At 56.5% G+C, this 19,243-nt stretch overlaps 7 protein-coding genes across 7 annotated transcripts in view; 3 read left to right on the top strand and 4 right to left on the bottom strand.

Annotated features, from left to right (window-relative positions):
• Positions 1 to 66: 66 nt before the first annotated feature.
• GLOTRDRAFT_138370 (uncharacterized protein) lies at positions 67 to 691 on the top strand (the record flags this gene model as incomplete). The annotated part of the gene is made up of 3 exons (XM_007867199.1): positions 67 to 301; positions 355 to 434; positions 483 to 691. 3 exons carry the CDS (start codon positions 67 to 69, stop codon positions 492 to 494), a joined length of 327 nt encoding a protein of 108 aa, XP_007865390.1. The 3' UTR covers positions 495 to 691.
• Positions 692 to 1,396: 705 nt separating this feature from the next.
• On the top strand, positions 1,397 to 1,952 carry GLOTRDRAFT_39401 (uncharacterized protein; the record flags this gene model as incomplete). Its single annotated transcript, XM_007866578.1, has 3 exons — positions 1,397 to 1,450; positions 1,506 to 1,750; positions 1,799 to 1,952. 3 exons carry the CDS (start codon positions 1,397 to 1,399, stop codon positions 1,950 to 1,952), a joined length of 453 nt encoding a protein of 150 aa, XP_007864769.1.
• A 2,734-nt stretch (positions 1,953 to 4,686) lies between these two features.
• Positions 4,687 to 4,944, bottom strand: GLOTRDRAFT_39658 (uncharacterized protein; the record flags this gene model as incomplete). The annotated part of the gene is made up of 1 exon (XM_007866597.1): positions 4,687 to 4,944. One exon carries the CDS (start codon positions 4,942 to 4,944, stop codon positions 4,687 to 4,689), a length of 258 nt encoding a protein of 85 aa, XP_007864788.1.
• An 882-nt stretch (positions 4,945 to 5,826) lies between these two features.
• Positions 5,827 to 8,326, bottom strand: GLOTRDRAFT_25893 (iron transporter biosynthesis regulating transcription factor; the record flags this gene model as incomplete). The annotated part of the gene is made up of 3 exons (XM_007866564.1): positions 5,827 to 5,912; positions 6,862 to 6,979; positions 8,219 to 8,326. Coding segments are annotated over 3 exons (312 nt in total), but the record flags the coding sequence as incomplete, so codon positions are not given.
• A 2,152-nt stretch (positions 8,327 to 10,478) lies between these two features.
• Positions 10,479 to 11,727, bottom strand: GLOTRDRAFT_110898 (uncharacterized protein). Its single transcript, XM_007867198.1, has 6 exons — positions 11,701 to 11,727; positions 11,465 to 11,471; positions 11,368 to 11,383; positions 11,121 to 11,191; positions 10,919 to 11,057; positions 10,479 to 10,749 (listed from the first exon to the last, which is right to left on the bottom strand). The coding sequence occupies exons 1-6, from the start codon at positions 11,701 to 11,703 to the stop codon at positions 10,701 to 10,703; spliced, it is 285 nt and encodes a 94-aa protein (XP_007865389.1). The 5' UTR covers positions 11,704 to 11,727; the 3' UTR covers positions 10,479 to 10,700.
• Positions 11,728 to 14,520: 2,793 nt separating this feature from the next.
• Positions 14,521 to 17,002, top strand: GLOTRDRAFT_110897 (Opi1-domain-containing protein). Its single transcript, XM_007867197.1, has 7 exons — positions 14,521 to 14,654; positions 14,715 to 14,899; positions 14,956 to 15,063; positions 15,128 to 15,499; positions 15,551 to 15,724; positions 15,780 to 16,222; positions 16,284 to 17,002. Exons 1-7 carry the CDS (start codon positions 14,546 to 14,548, stop codon positions 16,666 to 16,668), a joined length of 1,776 nt encoding a protein of 591 aa, XP_007865388.1. The 5' UTR covers positions 14,521 to 14,545; the 3' UTR covers positions 16,669 to 17,002.
• Positions 16,893 to 19,243, bottom strand: part of GLOTRDRAFT_121068 (uncharacterized protein) — a gene marked incomplete at both ends in the record, with an annotated part of 4,111 nt that continues 1,760 nt past the window's right edge. Inside the window, 7 exons of the mRNA XM_007867196.1 lie at positions 16,893 to 17,162; positions 17,216 to 17,479; positions 17,501 to 17,873; positions 17,928 to 18,498; positions 18,554 to 18,637; positions 18,697 to 18,857; positions 18,910 to 19,166. Coding sequence (XP_007865387.1) covers positions 16,893 to 17,162; positions 17,216 to 17,479; positions 17,501 to 17,873; positions 17,928 to 18,498; positions 18,554 to 18,637; positions 18,697 to 18,857; positions 18,910 to 19,166 — 1,980 coding nt within the window. The remainder of the gene's footprint in view (positions 17,163 to 17,215; positions 17,480 to 17,500; positions 17,874 to 17,927; positions 18,499 to 18,553; positions 18,638 to 18,696; positions 18,858 to 18,909; positions 19,167 to 19,243) is intronic.

Genomic DNA, 19,243 nt, shown 5'->3' with positions numbered 1-19,243 from the left:
AGGGAAATTCAGCTTCCCCAGGTGACTCGGTACGCGTTTGTGATGACACATCGATACAATCCATACATGTCTGACATCGCGGGTGTTGGATGGCAGCTCATCTTCGCGTGGGACCCTCTGCCGTGCTACCCCAATAACACACTGGCCATCGGAATCTTGCAGGGCTCGCAGCTCGGCTCGCTATACACCCCAGACAATGGCCTTGTTGGACCCGTCCTGCTCAATTTGGGGGGGCGGAACGAATCCGCCAATTATACTTACGTGTTCAATGACATTGGGATGGTTCACGGCGACTTCTATCGTCAGTGTACACCTATTCAAGTCCAAAGATATGCTTACTGAATGATTTTCCAGAGGCTTCGCTCATGGTGTATAACACTACTACTGGCGTTCCGTATGTGGTATCCGGTATTGACTTTACCTGGGAGACGCCCGTAAGCTTTTCGCTAGTACGCCAAGTATGAGAACTCACAAAAGCGCAGTACCCTTATTAGATAGTCCGTGCATTTTTCTCATAAAGAGGACACCTACTTGAATAGGAGAGGACACGTAGACGAAGCAAAGCTACATCAGTAAGCTTTGCAGTCTCTACCGTACTGGTCTTGTCTATGTTTAGGTGGCTGCTGTAGGAGACGTTACTTTACTTCGGACTCGGACGATGCAACATACTCGGGTTTCTCAGTTTCTTGAACAAAGAACCCATCCTTGATTTTGCGTGACATGTGGTACACTTGTACTTACGCGTGGAACCTACTGACTCTCAGACCGATAAAATGTTGACGAGATTGCTACACATCTTGAGTCTAAGTCTCCATGTGAAACAAGGGCATGTATACCGGTAGCTTGAGGACAGGGTGGCGAACTCCTTTGAGATCTCATGATTCGTAGCCCCTTGGATGAAAGGGGCACGTTAGCGTTGTGCGACTTCGCTTGGGAGAATAGCCATTTATGGTACCCAAGATACCAGATTTAGAATTGTGATGGCAAAAGTGCATGAGTGAATGACTGAAGGGCATAACGGATGGTCCCGCATTCACATATATTAGCAGCTTTGAGTATCTTGTTAAATTTGGCTCTTCCTGCTTCTTGCGTTCTCGAGAGTCGAAGAGACAGAGTTATACTCTGTGCTGTAGTAGAGCCCGGCAATACCCGACAGCGAGCGTTCAGTATGCACGTGTTTTGCCACAACGCGGTCCCGCGTGACGTTGATCGCCCAGACGCGTTCGCAGCCGCTGTGGCTGAGACAACGCTGTCCATGGACATCCCTGCCCTACCGACGACTCTGCTGCTCCTTCTACACTTGCACCTGCTCAGCTATCCAAATGCCAACAACACCGAATTCGACGAGAACATATTCAATGCACATGTCCGTGGAATACGGGAACGCGCCAAAACCATGGAGGAAATTAGTTATTTCCTGGTGGGAAAGATCGAGGGAAACGCGAAAGCCGTGCGTACATGGTTGATCTAATATCTGTATTTTTTGCCTCTGATGGGTGTGCTAGGTATTTCCAGCATATCCATGCCTTCGTCCATCGGACGCTACGGCCTTCCGGGCGGCCCTCACCAAATATCTCGAAACACTGCGTCACGCAGCCTTGCATCCTAAAGCATCTACTGATCAGCTGCGTAGACTAGGCAAGACTGTCAAGCAGAGCCCTTCAAGTGGGACGCCTGGTGTGGAGCTCGCATGGTGGTGGAAAGATGTGATGGTCCGTAAATCCTTATTAGAGGAGTGCTCCGGAGACAAGTGCGTTCTCCTGACCTGAGCCTGCCGATGACTGCTCATTTCGATCAGGTTTGAACGCCTAATGCTGGCGCTATCTACGCATGCACTTGTGAAGGGGCTAGATGGGCAGTCGGTACCTTCCGCCATTGATGCATCATCAATGGCTCCTGTGAGTGTTTCGGACTCGATCGATACCTGGCACAGACACACTGAGGCAGATTAAAGAAAGTGCTGCAACACGAGATGCAACGATACATCCAACTCCTTTCATGCACGCAATCAAGCCGTCGTACATGGGAGCGTGTCGCTGGTGATCTGTGGAGACAACATGATGATATCAAGCTATTGCGTGTTTGTACACGATTTCTCCCATCATTTTCCTAACCTATGCTTAGCGTCCATCGTTGTCTTGCACAGGAGCACCTTGCTGCCTCAGGACAGGGTTCTAAGATGAAATACGACAACCTCAGCACCGATCGTCTGTCCTTGTTAGCTGAGTCCAGAAGACATGACTTGTTGAAGAGCCACTGGACGGGTACCGTCGGACAACGCTGCCTGGATAATGCCATAAACATAGCGGGTGTCAGACCATCTGATACGTCGGCGTATAGCCTGGATGGTCCTCGCGATTTATCTGGTTCAACTTCGGAAAATAAGGATAATCCTAATCAACTAGTGAGCATAGCACCACATTGTCCCCTCGTTTCCTGACGCACCAAGCGCTGAAACAGGCAATTCAGCTTGCGCCGCAATCGCTACCGATAGCCGCTGCCCACCACCCTGTTAATGTGCGCAGACTCGCGAAGTCCGTGTTCGACAAACCGAAGAAAATGGCGATGAAGGCCAATGAGAGAGGAGGTGCAGCGCTGCAGGATGGTGAAACGTCGCATAGCCTCGTCAGGATGGACGAGCAAATGGACACTGAAAAGAGATTACAACGTGTCCTGCAAGACGCTCTTGCCAAAACGAAGAGGGTCGGAAATGAAATCGGCGAGGGCCTGAAAGAGCTTCGAAAGCGCCGGAAGCCGCCAGTGGAAGGGATCAGCGCTCACCGAATCGAGTTATGGAATGGACCGACGCTCGATCATTCTGCGGTCGACTTCAATGTAAGTGTTTCCATGGCTTGTTGTATTCTGATGAGATAGGTGGCGTGTACCTCACGTTCTTCCACCCAGTCCACCGTGTCGTCTGACCTTCTAACGTCGCTTGCGTTGCCTCCTATTACCGCCGACAATGCTCTGGAGGATCGTGTTAGACATATACGAGAAACCCTTCTCCCACCTTTCCCAGCCATCCCAGGAAGCAACGGTGGCGCTGCACTCGACGTTCCACTAGGGGCAAGGGGTTCAGAAGATGAAGTGTCTGTGGACAATGGAGGTCAATTGGATCACATGAAATCATCCGCAGGGTCTGCGCGGACACCTCGCCGGTCATATGTGACGTCGACGCCCCCCAAGTCTGTTAAGCCCCGATTGGCGCGCTCCCAGAAGGTGACGCACAAGGAAACCGCACCCGTCCGCGCAAAACCAACACCGTCTGCGAAAAGTGGGAAGACTGTTCGACGAAAGTCGAGAGTCAGCATAGCGCTCGCGAGAAGGAAGACGTCGGCACAAGGGAAGGAAGTGGACATGGTACGTTTCTTGCTTGGTGACGTACCGCCCTGACTCCTCATGCTGCTACAGATCACCGATGATATCGTGAACACCTCTACGACTATCCAGGACGAGAGTGATATTCCGATATATGCCACCCCAAGACCAAGACCTGGGAGTACCATCACGCTGCTTACAAGGTCTACTGTAAAGAAGACCATACCACCCGCTCGGAAACTGCAACGTGATGACTCAGAGACGAATGATTTGGATCTTTCTCTGCCTGAGGCCCTAGGTATCGGGAGCGAGGCCGAATGGACCGACGACGATCTAGTTCGAGAGGACTCGGAGGACGACCTACAGTACGAAGGAAACAGCATGAGTCTGGCGGATATCCTCATGAGAGCGGGGGACACGACGCAATTCGATCTTCTCGGTAAGTACTGATTCATGGAAATGCGTTGTCGATCGGGGCAGCAATGAACATGCTTGGCTGACCACCCTATCTTTCAGACGGGGGACGGATTAACCTCGCTGACCAGAGTATGGGATGGGACTGAACGCTATCAAGGCCTGTATTTGCTATGGGAGCTATCTTCCGTTGCAGCGGTACTGGGGCTCTTCGTGAAGGATGATGATTCGATATCACATCAAATCTATCTTTATGGCTTGTTGTATACGACAAGATTCGTGAAAGAACAGACTCGATTGAATTGCTGAAAGGATTGTTTCCTCGTGCAAACGAGGGATCCACGTGGTCCACATCTATCGTGGCTCAAGCACTCCCGATGATCATCCTTGTAAGGGCACCGCTCTCGATCAAGTATGTAGGCCTTGTTCTTCATTGAGTATGAGCTTCTATCATGAACACTCTTGATTACGAGCGATGAATACGTTTATTATGAACATTACCAACCGAATCTAGGCGGCGTGAACATCTATATAATACAATAATCACGAGACGAGGAAATAACAGCAGATAAACAACGGACGGCCACCACACATTGTACTATGTACATTTTGGACATAGGCATCCGTCGTATAAGTAGTAAAGAGTCTGGCTACGGTATCCAACAAGGAGGGGAGACAAAAGAAATAAGTTTGATAATCAAGGACGTGTGAATAGTTCATGAGACGGAAGGGCGAATAAACAGCGATAGGATATGATCTTGAGAGTACGGTCGGCGGCGGAATATTTATCGACAAGAAAACAAATCGTCCGGATGCCTGATGCGAGAAAGGCGCTTCATGAAACGTCGCAGTCAAAGAATAATAACTTGAGACCAGCAGAGGGATCAGGCACGCGCCTGTTAACATAGCTTGAGCTTGACGGAGAAAGTCATATCATAGCTCGGGCAAGAATATTCACTCCCTGGCGCCAGATTCCGAAGAGACGACAGGCCAGACAGATTCCCGCCTGCCTTCGCCGCGCGTCACGGACAACGGCACGGCAACCTGTCGCTGGTCGCCTGCGCGCTGTTCCTCGATCCCCCTCCTAACCCTTTCCATCATCCGCTCAGTCTTCTCCAGCATCTCCTGCAAGTTGCGCCTTCCCTGGCTCAGCTCGTGGTAGTGCGCCTCGAGCTCCTGGACGGTCGGAACAACCCCGGAGGCATACGGCATAGACACTGGCATAGACATATTTCCCATATTCATATTGTTGGACACGCCGGCCGCGGGGCCGCTCAGGTTCATCGCAGAACCGTGGTGTTGGTGCATAGATCCCGGGACAGGCGACCGCGTACCAGCGGGGGGCGAGACAGACATACCCCGCCCAGGCTGTCCGGGGTAGAACTGGCTCTGATGCTGGTGCTGGTGCATCGAACCATGTCCGGAAGGCAACCCCAGGGCGTGCGGCGGAGGGAGCATACTCGTGACTTGCGACAGCGGGCTGTGGGTGCGGCTAGGCGTCGACCCGGATCGGAGGTAGCTGCTCATGCTCCCGTGGTAGGTCCCGTAAGCGGCACCGCCGAGGGCATGGTTCAGCGGCGGCAGATCGAGCCCGGTCGACTGGTGCCCGACGAACTGCAGGGGCGTACCGCGCGAGTGGTCGAACTCGCCATGCCTCGGACTCTGTCCTCTCCCTTGGTCTCCCATCCGCGGCGAGACCCCAGACGCATCCACGCTCATCGGCACACCCATAGCACCCATCTCCCAAGAGCCAGGGACACCGGACCCTGAATCCCGGCTCTCCCTTCGCCTCTTCGCAGATCCACCGCTCATATCGCCCTCAGCCTCCTCCTCTTCCATGGGAACGACACCCTCGTCCTGGCCCTTCTTCCCGCGAGCCCTCCCGCCCTTCGCGCTGGCACCCCTGCCAGCAGCCGTTCTCCTCCTCTTCTTCGGCTGCTCGGCCTCCTCTTCGCTGTCCTCTCCCTCCCCACCACTCATGCGCTCCCCGAGCTGGCTCCCCCCACTCGTGCCAGTCTGCAGCCGGCCGACGCTGACGAGGGCCTCCGCCGCCGCCTGGTCGCTCAGCCGTCCCGAAGGGGTCGTGCTCGGCCCAGCCGCCGGGACGCGCTTCCGCCTCTTGATCACCGTCTTCTTCATCGAGTTCGGGCGGTGTGTGCCGTGGAGCTTGTAATACAGACCTAGAATCCCGGACCGCGTGTTTCAGGGTGTACGGGGAATAATTTTGAGTTTCGCGAGCGTCGCGTTTTGGGTAAAGCGTCGTCGGGCGACGGATCGTCGATGCAGGAGCGTCGATATGATAGCGGGATCGGATAATGGGAGTGACGACCACGCAGCGACAAGGGGGGCAAAAGGGAAAGGAATGATCAGCGAACACGTTCCACATGCACGAGACACGCAAAAACAAAGACGCAAAACAGGGAAGAACAGCCAGCCGCGGGGCCCGCGAACGCGAACGAATAACCCGCGCTCGACACCCGCCGAGCAACCAACACACGACCCGCAGCCCCGCTTCCCCAAACAGAAGCCGATAAGACAACGGCCAGGAAACTCAAAAACTTCCCGTCCTATCTGATAAGACAAGATTGCACCCCAAACCCAAAACCGCCCATCACGCGCCACGTGCGGCCCGCCGTAACGTCACCCCGCGTTCGAATCCGTACGCGGCCGAAAATACATGGGAGCGGGGATAGAGCGCCGCACGGGAGGCGCGTCTACCCACGATCCCAGGGCCACCAAAATAGCGGAGGGACAATACCCAGGGCCCGAAATACAGTCCCCGAAAACACCCGAGCACATCCCTCCAAAGGTGGACGGGCAGGCTCGAGCGGATGGCGCGCTGGGCGCCCAAAGGGCATAGCGTCGAGCACAAAGCCCCCGCGTCCTTCCAGACGTCTCCGTGCTATGAAAGCACCCGACACGACTGCACGGCGCGATAGCCTCGCAACAACCCCCGGTAGACTAACAGGCGTTAGGCACCAACAGCAGCAAAAGCACCGCGAAACTGGAAGCCAACAACCGCCGACCGCCGGCGTCGGATTTAAGCATAGACGCAGGGGACAGTGCGGGCCCGACAACGAGCAAAATCCCGAAAAACCAAACAAAATAGACAAGGAACCAGACACTCACCGCAAGCATTGCAGATATTATTACCCACATCGTCGCGCCTCCACAGCGGCGTCGTGCTCGTCCCACAATTCGCGCACGCAAGTGCGCCGACAGGCCCGCGGCCCTTCGTCACGCCCCCCTGCCTGCCGGGCGACGCCGGTGCGTCCTGTTGCGGGGGCGGGGGGGCGGCGTCGCGGCCTTGGGCGAGGGCGGCGGCGGGATCGCTGCAGCGGCCGCGGCGTCCTCAGCCACGCGCGAGTTAAGCGCGTTGTTGTACGTCGGGCACCCGGAGCAGGCGGAGCTCCCGCCCGTCCCGTCGCAGCGCCCGTCGCCGGGGCAAGTGCCGCCGTGGTGAGAGTCTGCGTGGGCAGCCGGGGCATGCTTGGGGGGCTGCGTGGGCGATTGAGGGGCCTGAAGCAAGGCACTATGGTTAGCATATAGCCACCATTGTACCAAAGTAGACGCGTACCGAACGGACACTCGCTCTGGGGCTCTTCCCCGCGCCGTCCTTGGCGAAATCGCGCTCTTTGCTGATCTGGTTCTGGCCGTGATTATCAGTTTGCCTGGGGCTGCTCGTGGCGCTGCTGCTGTTCTGGTTGTTATCAGCGCGCTTCGCTTGCGACTGGGACATGGCGTTTTGGTGCTGATGCTGATGCTGTCTGTTCGGCGTGGGCGTGCGCGCGAGCGAGGGCGGGCGGGGCATGTGCCGGGCCTTGAGATAGAGACCTAATAAGATAGGATAAAGAACAGAGGAGCAGCGACAGTAGTCAGCCTGGGTGTTCTATAGAGTCCGATAGGATGCAGAGCGGATATGAATGGATAATGAATATAAGGAAGGATAATCGAAATATGGACGACGAGTCGCTGGCCGACGCTGCTATGGAATTAGTGCAAGACCAGCATGCACATGTAGAGGATATGATCCCGGCGTCCAGCATATATATGTGGCCCTGGTGCAGCGCCTGAGACGCGGACAGGGAACCTCGCGGCTGGCGCGTGTCCGGAGGATGGGCCATCCCCCGTTCCTTTGTCTCGGAACTCGCGCAATCCACTCCAGGAGCACTCGTGAAGGAATTTCTTGCGCGAGCAGATCAACAAACAGACACGCTGATCTGGCAGCCACGCTGGGGGCGCGCTTGCAGATCTCCACGAAATCTCGAAGACGCGTGTACGAGCAAATACCAGCAGGGGAGATCTGCGTGCCACGCATGAATCTGGCGCCAGAAGGCTAGATGCTGGGAGGCAGCAGGGTGATATGAAAGAAGGCCTGCCGACGCCCCCTACCGAAGCCACGTGGGCGACGGGGAAAGGACAGACGATACCGGGGGACGGGATCGCGTACGGAATGCGATGGCACGAAGCAAAACAAAACAGAAACTAAGGAAAGACAAGGTCTGAAGGAGTGCTTACCACAGGCGTTGCAGATGAGCTTGCCGTCGCCGTCGCGTCTCCACAGGGGGGTGTTGGTGGTCCCGCAGTTGGAGCAGACGGGCGAGGACTGCTGCTGCTGGCCGTTGGCTGCGCCGTTGGTATTATGATTAGAGCTAGTGCCGTTGGGGCTGTGGCCGTTGGCGGGGTGGTGATTATGGGAGCTGGCGGCGTCGTCGAGGATGCGGATGGAGGGCGAGAACGCGGACGGCGACGAGTGCTGCTGCGTCGGGGACGCGGCGGACGACGAGTGGTCGTGTTGATGGCGGTGGTGGTCGGACGTCGGAGAGGACGGCGAGTACTGGGACTGGATGCGGGAGAGCGGCGACATGGACGGGTGGTGGATGTTCATAATGGGGGGCTCGAGGACGACGGGCGACATAGTATTATTAGCGTATTATTTTGCGAGGATATTGTCTCGGACGACAAGGGCGGGCAGCGGGCTGGTGGCAGCGGGGCGGTGGGCGATGACAAGGAAAGAAAAGCGAAGAGCGGGGAGAGGACAAGAGGGAAACGCAAACGAGATAAAACAAGATAACGCCCGATGGCGCCGCTCCAGCCAATCGCATACCGCGTAATTCAAATTCCCACCGTCCTAGATAACAACCTTGGTAATCATTCATATTATATTTAACTAAATTATCCGCTCACGCCCGTCCTTCTGGCTGTTGGGACGCGAAGACGAAGGCGAAGAGGGTGGGGGCATTATCGATCCATAGAAAAGAACTGCTGAGTCCGGACGCTCGGATCTATGCAAAATCACCTGAGCGGCAAGCCAGTCTCGAGCAGTTGGCGTCACTCTCTGCTCTCCCGCACGAAGCACTCGCGTCCCGATAGCCAGGAAGCATCGCCCAACTCTAACTCCTCCTCGCCAGGACTGCCTCCGCTGCCCGCTGCGACGCTGGCCCTCGTCCAATCACCCCCTGCCAGCGTGAGCCTTGGCCGCGTCACCGCCGGCCGACCCCATTTTGATTCGATTTCGATAATCCAGCTTGAGAGTTCCATTTTCCATTTTAACCCACCGCTTTCCCTCTCGGCGCGGCAGCTGATCCATCCCCCCGCCGTCGCCGCCGCTTGTGATAAGATAAGTCACGACCGTCCCGTCATCACCTACATAAAATTTCCAGGAAACGGCTCATCTTCATTTACGGCTGACGACCCTGACGTGGTCACTAGTCACGACTCTCGAATTGCCTGCAATCCCGCATGTCCCCGGCCCGTCCCAGTCCAGCGTAGACCCACATCGCCTGCCAGCGACTGCAATCACTGATCCTGACGAGACGCTCTCACCTTCATCTCCGCAACAGTCGTCATGATATTCCTAGTCTAAAATAAGCATTTTGTATCTGTGTATCAATAATCAATAATCAATCCCGCTGTATCCTCCAATAGCCCTCTCCACCTTATTTTTGCCCACTGTGGCTTGAGATGGCGTCCCCAGTCTCGAATTCAATCTCATTCTGTACGATTCCACATAGATACCGCCATATCATCGTCAGAGTCCGATGCCCGCAATCTTATCATCTGATGGGGTCATCTCCAAGCAAGCGGAAGTAAAACAGGGTTGCAACTGATGCACCCGCGTAGCTCTCGGCCGTCGATCTTATCGTCTGCGTTATGTATCCTCCTGGCGACCACGACAGCATTTCACCCTGTATACACACATATGTAGATAACTGGCACAAAATGATAATGTACATACTGTACAGTACAACGCCGATCCTCGTCCACCGAGGTCAAGGCTCACTACAGCCTCCACCAGCACCTAATCGCTTACCGCACCCAATAAGAACCCCTCCAACATTTCTTTACCCCACACAAACGGCTTAGTCTCTCTTAGCCTGCGTCGAGCCCAGACCAGCCACAGATACCGAGCCTCGCCTTATTAGGCGTCCCCCGCAAACGCTATCCAGCTTTTAGTCAGTCGCTCGAGCTTGCGCTGCCCCTAACATCCATCCACCTCCCTCGGATTACATTCAGCAGGGGTCCATTGGTTGTACCCGTGTGTCTGCTGAGCACCCTATGACTTCCCCCAGTCAGGGCGAACAGGCTCATTAGCGTCGCAGCACATGATGGGGTCCATTGCGTTCCATATTGCGGGGATGGAACGCACACCATGACGGGGTTGGTAAAGACGCGAAATAGTCATCACCAATCACGTCGAACTTTCCTGCATTCCCTGCTCATAGTGTTCGTTCACTCCGGTTCCACGCCATGCAATGGATCCCATCGCTCCAACGGTCACTCGCATTCCCCAGTCACCCATGCAAATACATAGGAACGCATAGCATACTTCATGTATTCGTCTGTATCGGCTTGCAATATAGAAAGACAGTGTAGCGGAGACAAGCGGTCGAGCAAACATAACTATGACCCTCAAAGCGTAGGAACCTCGTGCAGAGGAAGCGGGAGGATGGCGCGCATTATGGGATTTATGCCTCTGTCGTGGCACGGGTGCGCTTCTTGGCGACGGTGTTCTCCCTAGCAGAGAGATGCAGTCAGGACCAGACCAGCATGGCAAAAGCGAAACATGTGCGATACGGAGAAAAGGCATCATCGCAGCGGGAGCGAGAATACAGCCACGGAAGTGGAAACCACATGAAGCGCGCATACGCTTATACGAAAGCCCACAAACGAAAGCCCCACTCACCTGAACCCGTTCTTGAACCTCCTGGGCACGTCCTTGAGATAGCGCATCCGGCCCGTCCCCGTCGTCTTTCGGCGCTTGGCCTTCTGCCCCCACTCGTACGACCGGGTCTTCGCGGACGGGTAGCCACACTGCGCACATGCTAGCGGGGCGAACAGAGATCAGTTTGGGTTGAGGTGGGCAGGGGACGGGAAGTGCAACTCACTCTTGTGCTGACGGTGGAACGCACGGACGCCGCACCGGCGGCAGATGGTGTGCGTCTTTGTGTGCCGCTTACTGTGAGGTGGTGATTACGGGTGCATAGGCAAGTAGGCGGGAGGGCAGGGGATGATGCGGGACAGGGAAATATAGTGATTTTGACACGACCAGGTGGAACATAGAGATGGATGGGCATCGAGAGAAGACGTGAGGTCAGAAACGCAGAACAAGCGCATTAAAGACTGCGAACGCACCCGAAAGACGAGGTACCTGTACCGCATCAAATGAAGCAAAGACGGCCAGCGCTATGTCAGTCCCAGGCAAGGGTACATCCGTACACCAAAAACGAACCTTTAGTCTGTCAAAGCAAAACAATCATCAGCACTCCATCCTCCGCATCACACACGAAACCTAGAGACGGGGCAGACGGTGCAACACCCCTCCCGCGCGCAAGTCCATCCAACGCATCCCAACGACATCCACCTCCCCACCACGCAATCCACCCCATCCCACCAGCACACCACGCTCCAGCATCATCTCTCGCGCATTCGGAGGGCGTGTAGACGGGAAATCGGGCAGGGACTCACCATCTTGAGGGCTTGAGGATTTTGGGTGTCGTTTCGTTAGCCTCGGAGGGCGGGTTGTGGATGGATCGGGGTGTGGCGTGGGAAGGTGGTCGCGTGGCCCCTTTGGACATGTACTTTCACTCAGTACACTCGACAGGGGATCCTTTGCACTGTCCGGTGGACCATATACACCCCGTTTTGTTTGTTCTCTGGCATAGTGGTAAGATATTCTGCGTTTCCGGGGGTACGGTGTCAGATTTTGGCTTCGAGTCCTCGGAAACGCGGGGTCTCTTCCTACATCCGGTCGCATCCCTCGCATCCAACTGTAGATTGTCGTTCAATAACCACATCGAGTCGTAACCCTTGACATAGGCCCCATTCCACGGTATCCTCCTACGCGCGCGCTGTAAGCTCTCTGTTTTGTAAGCCAAGCTCCAGTCATCGTTGATAACTGCATAAGAGTGCACCGGGGCCGCTTGCACATCGGTCACTTCTGGTATGTACGTATACGGTGTGTCTTTGCTCACATTACTTCACAGATCTGGCTACCGTACTATTTCGTGTGGCTGAATTGTCACAAGCACGTACTGTCGTCTCGCATAGCAGTCGATGGTGTTCGGTTGGATTCTCATACCATCGCTCCTCAGCTGCAGACGTACGCCGCCAAAAGATTGCTTCTTTTTTATCGCCATATCGAACTTTCCACACTAACTGGAAATTTGAATTGACGCCCTCACGGCGCTCCATACCTTGGACGTCCGTCCCGGTCTGGCTTTCTCTCTGAAAGGTCACCATGTACCCCCTCCGGCCCATCCATCCGCAAACATACTCGAATTCCGAATTATCCTGAAGACTTATGCTTACTATTCTCATGCGAATCCTTCGGACACAGTGCAAAGGCCCCCTCGACGCCCTCGGACTCAATCCCCATTGCCTCCGGTCCCTTCGTCCACATAATATGCCGCGATGTGCGAGCCGCGCTACGTCAATCCAGCACCTCTGGTTCGATAATCAGCAGGGGCTTTCACGCGACATCTGATAATGGCTATGGCCTGCGTATATCTGGGCGGGATGTGAGCAAACGCCGGCTGGTGTCGATGTCTCGGAGATCGGTCTGCTTAGTGAGAGGCGGGTGGCCGTCATGCTGCGATTGATTGCCCGACAGTTCAGTGTCGGAGATCTCGTCATACGAGCTGCGGTGGAGGCGTGTCACAACTGCAATCCCCATCTATGTCGATTTAGTGAACACGCCAAGGCAATGTGTTGATCAATCTACAAACACGCTTTCGTGACAGCTGCAGGATGCTACGAGACGAGCCTATCCATCGGCCACGAGGTCACGAAAGGTGAAGATACAAAATACTCGAACTTTCTGTCGCTGCTTACTTGGTCGAAAGACCCGGGGTCTGCGCTGAGGCTCTGAAGTGCGCTACCTGCGGCTTCCTGGAGAAGCATGGGCACAGTGCTCTGCGACAATACAGTGACCCTGACTACTACACACTCTGGCGCTCCATCCGGGGACGTTTCAGTACCGCGAGGCGAGGCTGTCCATGCCACAATGGTCCTGAGAGCGGAGGAGTGCCTGCGGGCCGGACCGGACGGATGATAAGACAAAGGTATGACGCACGAGATGAGGAACACGTTCAGGTCGTACCGTAGCATGCTGGACGGTGGCCAAGATCTATGCGATATCAAGACACGATGTTGCCAGTGAGCTGGCCAGGACTTTCGAAAGCAGCCTTCCAGTACACCAGTAGCTGTCTGCGCGGGTTCTCTAACCGGGTCAAAAGGTCTGCGAAGTGTTAATCTATGTTAGACGCACCTTGACATAAGGCAGCGCCAGTCGGACCCAATGCGCGGTCGCGAGTTCCGTGCCCGCGGCCAGAAGAACCTGCAACGATCGGGATGAGCATAGTCAAGCGTATGCCGTAGCAGGTCAAGTAAACCTGCATAGGACGTAAAGCAGCCGCAAGGACACGCACGCTGGATGGGAATTATCAGATAACTGGCGAAAGGATGTGGGCATATGGGTTCATGTGATCAAGAGGAAGACGGCACCGTATCTTTATTGAGCCCACGAAGGTGACAAAAGTAAAGCCGAATGGTGTAAGGCAGCAGTAATGCTCAAGATAATCGATGAAGGCTTGAGGTCGGATTACGCTTGCGGCAATAATGCCTCAGATTGCCACAGTGTGTTCCATTCAGTCCACTCAAATAGCTCTCGGGTTCTCAATTCAGGTTAGGCACGTCCCGCGACTCTATCAGTTGGTAGATGCACAATAGATCAGTCTTCTCTCCACACAGTGGTTCCGTTCAGCGTCCCACAGATGACTGGGACCCGCCGACCCGGAGCTCAGTCCAAGGGCTAGGTCCAGACGCGCAATCGTCCCGGCGGTAGATTGTCGGGCTCCAGATATACCAACAATACAGAGCTTTACGATCGCATTTCGTCTGATAAGATGGTAGAAAGCATAAGGGACAGTGGGGAAACATGTGAAATCGAATCCATTGGGGATGTGAAGCGCCGAACAGCAGTCAGGTGGGTCTATACGGCAGGCATTATTGCAGTCCAGCGGTGTAGCTCATAGTACAGGCAGACACTTTGCATCTCAATATTCAGTCCGACCCGAGGACGCGTTTTGAGGAGCAAAACGGAAAGAATCGAGGGGCGAGAAGCAAGCGCTTAACGAACTTACTTACCCTTTATGGGTGATCGGAACCACGTGACTTACTAAACACATGAAAAAGACTTCCCCAACGGAATGAATCTCTAGCTTTGATAATTCGCGCTTTGATACATCGCCAGCCACAGAATCGTTCTTCTCTAACGCTCGATATGGCGCCTGCAGAGTCGAGCACGACGTCGATGGCGCTGGAGGACCAGGACGAGTCGGTTAGGATCGCGGTACGTGCTCTGGACGACATGCGAAATAGGACAGTGCGCTCCCAGTCACCGCCTTCCTATGCGTCCACCTGTACGTGACAATATACACGAGGTGAAACTTAGCACTAAAGAAAGCAATGGACATTTTAAGCCTTTCAACCTACGCCCGCACTCAGTGTTGCGTCTTCTTCAAGTAGTCCCTCGACGGAGCCGTCGTCCTTACCTCCGGAAGATGTCAATTCACCCGACTTTGTCTCTCGCGTCTCACGACTTCCCATCGTAAATACCGCGCTGAGTGCATATGAGCAGAGTAAAGCTAGCTCAAGGGTTGTCAAGGTTCGTCCTTGATTTTTGTCTTGTGTATAAAACCCTTGAACTCCTTATCGTACCAGTTCGGCGCGGAAATGATGGAGTCATCCATGAAATCACTATCACGTCCAGTCATGGATCGCCTGCCGGTGAATCAACTAGACGAGTTTGCCTGCAGACAACTGGACCGAGTGGGTTTTGTTCAGTTTTCGGGGCGATTTACTGATGCGACCCCCGTATGCCTGTTCGTAACAGCTGGGCCGGTACCAACGCCGCCTGTCCTCGCCCCACCCCGAACGCATGCAAACGGACTCACCTCGCAACACACGGGCTGTATCCCCCTCCCGGTCGCCGACTCGAGGTAGGCGGATGGATTCGTGGTCTGCGCGTATGGACGAGGAGCAGCGAGAGCGAGACGTATCTATGACGCCCAGTGACCGATATTCGGACACGCGTAGTCGGCCAGGGACACCGACTCAGTCTCCGCGACGAGAGGAGGGTGAGAGCCAACAACAAGTCGCACAGAGGAGCCGATGGCAGGCCGTGCTACTGGAAGCGGGTGGGCTTGGCGCAGCTGTAAGCGAGGAAAGTATGCGAAGGCTGAAGTATGTGCTCCAGTGGTTGATGGTGCGTTCCCCCACAATGATACCAATACTCACTCGTAACCTTGGGATGTAGTACGCCACTGCACACATCGACGCGCAGATTTTGGTATTGCGGGATTTCATAGCTTCATTACAACCTCGGGGCTCAGTACCGTCCGCCCATGCCCCAATAAGCCCAGAGCATATGAAAAAACTGAACGATGTCAAGCAAGACGTCGTGCATACTGTGCGGCAGGTCGTGGACGTAGTACGTGATCCTCCCAGCCATTACTTAGTAGAATGTATACTGACCTAGTGCCCAGGTTAGCAAGTACGCAGGCGGTGCGCTTCCCGAGCCTGCACGCGCCCGCGTCCGCGGGTTCATCCTCACCCTTCCCCAACGCTGGGCAACAGCAGCCAATCGTCAACGTCACGAAACCGTATCCGCCGACACCTCCCCCGTCGCATCCACCTCTGCCTTGCCGCCCATCCACCCGGTTCGCGGTCGCGGCGCCAAGCCGTACTCGCGCGAGCCCTCCCGCCCAAGCTCTCCCAGCGGCTCCGCGCCGTCGAGCCCACGGCTGTCGAGAGCGGCTGTTCATTCGAGACAGGGTAGCGGGCACGCACACGCACACGCGCATCCCGCCCCGACGGCGGGATCAGCCACCGTTGCAGCGCAGAGGATATTGACGCTCGCGACGGAGAGCTTGGATATGATGCGTGGTGTGACCGCGGTGGTTAAGGATAGTTTGGACCGAGCCGATGCGTGCGTTCTCTTTCCAATGCCTTAGTAATGTATTGCCGCTGATGTGGTGTGGGCCTTATAGATGGGTCGATCGTCTGAGAGTGGTAGGGATCCAGCGACAGGGACAATCAGACGCAGGATCTCCAACACGGCCATTGGAATCACCGTCGTCGAGCACGCTTTGGTCTCCCTCGGGCAACGGACACGCGCCACCGCCTTTGCCCTCTCCCCTCAACTTGTCGGACACGTATCCTTCTTTCCCTGTGCCTGTCGATGCACCTTCTCCCATGGGACCGGCCACGTCTTCAATGGGTAGCTTGTCGTTGCACTCGGCATCGTCGACACCGCGGGTCAGTGCGAGAGAACTCGATGCAGACCCTATGGACAGAACGCGATACAGGGACAACAGAAGTGCGGAAGTGGAGCGAGCGCTATCTGAATCGAGAAAGATGGACGTTGATTCATAACAAACGGCCAACAGGCTTTGACCGTCGCCGTAGCACCTTCATTTCCGTCTTGGTTTTCTGTGGACTCGCAAGATGTATCGATATTTATTCGCTTTGTTGGATGTCATTATACTAGGTGCTCAGACAGACACTGGAGCTCTATATATATGCATAGTGTAACAGTAGTCAAGAACTGCATGTACAAACCAAACACGGGCCCGAACAATATATGAACAATCCTATAGCTAGAAATCTCGGCCGCGGTTCTCGTCGAAACCGCCCATTGCTCTAACACCCTCTACCAGTCGTCTATACTCTCTCAGCAACTCGCCGACTTCCGAAATCTTTAGATCATCTTCCGCGCATTCGAGGAAGCGTTGTTTCGGAGGCGCGAGGCGTATGGAGATGGACGATGGTGACGTCGGGCGGGACGAAACAGGCGTATCAAACCTGTTTGGTATGGGTGGTGGCGCCGGGGGTAAGAGCGAAGACCTTCTCGAAGGAGGCGGGGAAGTCTGCAACACACCATGTCAAAGTGTGTGAGAAATCTGAGTTGCTCCACACGTACCTTGACCTTGGATGCAAGAGACGACGACTCTGCCTCCCCGCCATGGCCCAATCTCCCCAACCCAGGCACCTGCGCGAGCCGATCCGCCAAGCTCCTCCTCCCAGTCGGCACCTGCGCCTTCTTCCGCCGCTCACTCATCATACTCTCGAAGCTCCTAATGCTCCTCGCATCATGCTCCACCTCCACCTCCGCCTCCTCCTCCTCCTCCTCCCCATCGTCCTCGTCCTCGCTCCCCGTCTCGGACGTCCCCGAGCCGGAGCTGTCCTGGACGTACATCGAGCGCACCGACCCGGGGCGGCTGGACACCTCGACCATCTGCTGGCCCTTCTCCTCGTCCGCGGGGCGCGCGCGCTCGCGCCCGGGGAGGCTCGCCGCGAGGCTCGCGATGGAGAACCCGCTCTCGCGCCGGAGCAGCCCGAAGCCGGGGCGGTGCCACGGCGCCGCGTCCTGCAACGCCGGCTGGTCGGACCCGCCGGGCAGCAGCGCGCGCAGGGCGCCGAACGAGGTGTCGACGGAGCTGACGACGCCCGAGATCATGCGGTTCGCGGACCCGGTGATGGCGTCGACCTGCTGCTCGACGCGCCCGCGCAGGTTCGCCGCGAGCGGCTGCGTGGGCGAGTTGCCGAGCGCGACGGGGATCGGCTTCAGGTCCGCAGCGCTGGCCAGCCGGTCAGTGCGCACGCACACGCAAACGAACACGAACCGGACACACCTCAGCACCTTTGTCTCCTCCTCCTTGAACCCCAGCGCGCCCAAATCGACGTTCTCCAGAAACTCCGCGACCGCCATGAGGTTGATGAGACAGTAGCTCTCCTCCCCGCCGACGTTGTGGTTCCGGAACCGCTGGGTGTAGAGCAGGTTCGAGACCAGCCGCGGCGGGTTCGCCTTCACCACGGCGTATATCACGAGCGGGAGGAGGACGTCGCCGCTGACGGGCGTCGGCTTGTGCTCGGACTCGGGCGGCGGGGAGACGGTGAGGATGGGGGAGGCGGGAGGCTCGGCGAGGGATGCTGGTTTGGTTGTTTCCACAGGATTCGATTCGGTGTGTTCCTCAGGCGGGATTGCGAGCGCAGGTACCGCCTGCGGCGATGATACTACCGGCGGGGATACCGCAGTGCCTGGCTCGGGGGATGCTATCGCGGTCGTTGACGCGGCTGGCGATTTGGGTACGTCGTCCTCGTCATGCGAGGGGCTGTTCTTCCCGAACGTCGACGCACGTGGAGTCTTTTCTTCGATTTCCGACTCTGACTTGAGATGGATCGGCGGGAGTCTCGAGAGTCCGTCTGGGAATCGTCTCGTGTTATAGGTACATACGGGGATGCGCCAAGGGGGGCTCACCGACGATGATTTTGTGCGCGGCAACCAGGACAGCAGCCTTGTCCGCCGGACACCGACACTCTGAGAGCTCCAGCTGCGACAATGCTTTGCGTGACATGGCATGAGGCCGTTGAACGCCGGGTATACATGGACGGCGCACTCACTGGTCCCGCACGCCTTGACGATCACTTCCACGTCAGCGCTGACGCTCCCGGCGTCGACGCCCAGGTGCTCCAAGCCGAGATCCAGCATGTTCAGCGCGGCGATGCGGCTCGCGAGCGCCTCGTCGTGCTGCGCGTCGTCCGACGCAGGCTGGCGGAACAACCTGCCGTCCCCGATCAAGACCCCGCAAGCGATAACACGCCAAGCGCCCTCACCTGTCGTAAAACACCTCGCATATCGTCCGCTCGACGACCTCCATGATCTCCCGCCGCCTCGCCTCCGACACGCCCTTATCCCTCGGGCTCCCTCTCTCGTCCCCGTCCTCTCCCTCCTTCTCCTTCTCCGCGCGCCTCTTCCCGCCCGCGCGCAGATCCTCCTCCAGCGCATCGTAAAACTCCTGCATCCGCGCGGCAGCCTCCTCCGCGCCCTCGCCCGCGTTCACCGCGTACGGCGGGCCCGCGGCGCCCGCCGCCTTCGTCAGCGGGTACCACGCCGCGGTGAGCGCGTGCACGCGCGCCGCGACCCACGCCGGCACGCCGCGCGCCGCGA

This window comes from Gloeophyllum trabeum (genome assembly GCF_000344685.1).
Source record: "Gloeophyllum trabeum ATCC 11539 unplaced genomic scaffold GLOTRscaffold_00005, whole genome shotgun sequence".
Lineage (NCBI taxonomy): Eukaryota > Fungi > Basidiomycota > Agaricomycetes > Gloeophyllales > Gloeophyllaceae > Gloeophyllum > Gloeophyllum trabeum.
This window is presented reverse-complemented; position numbering and strand designations above follow the sequence as displayed.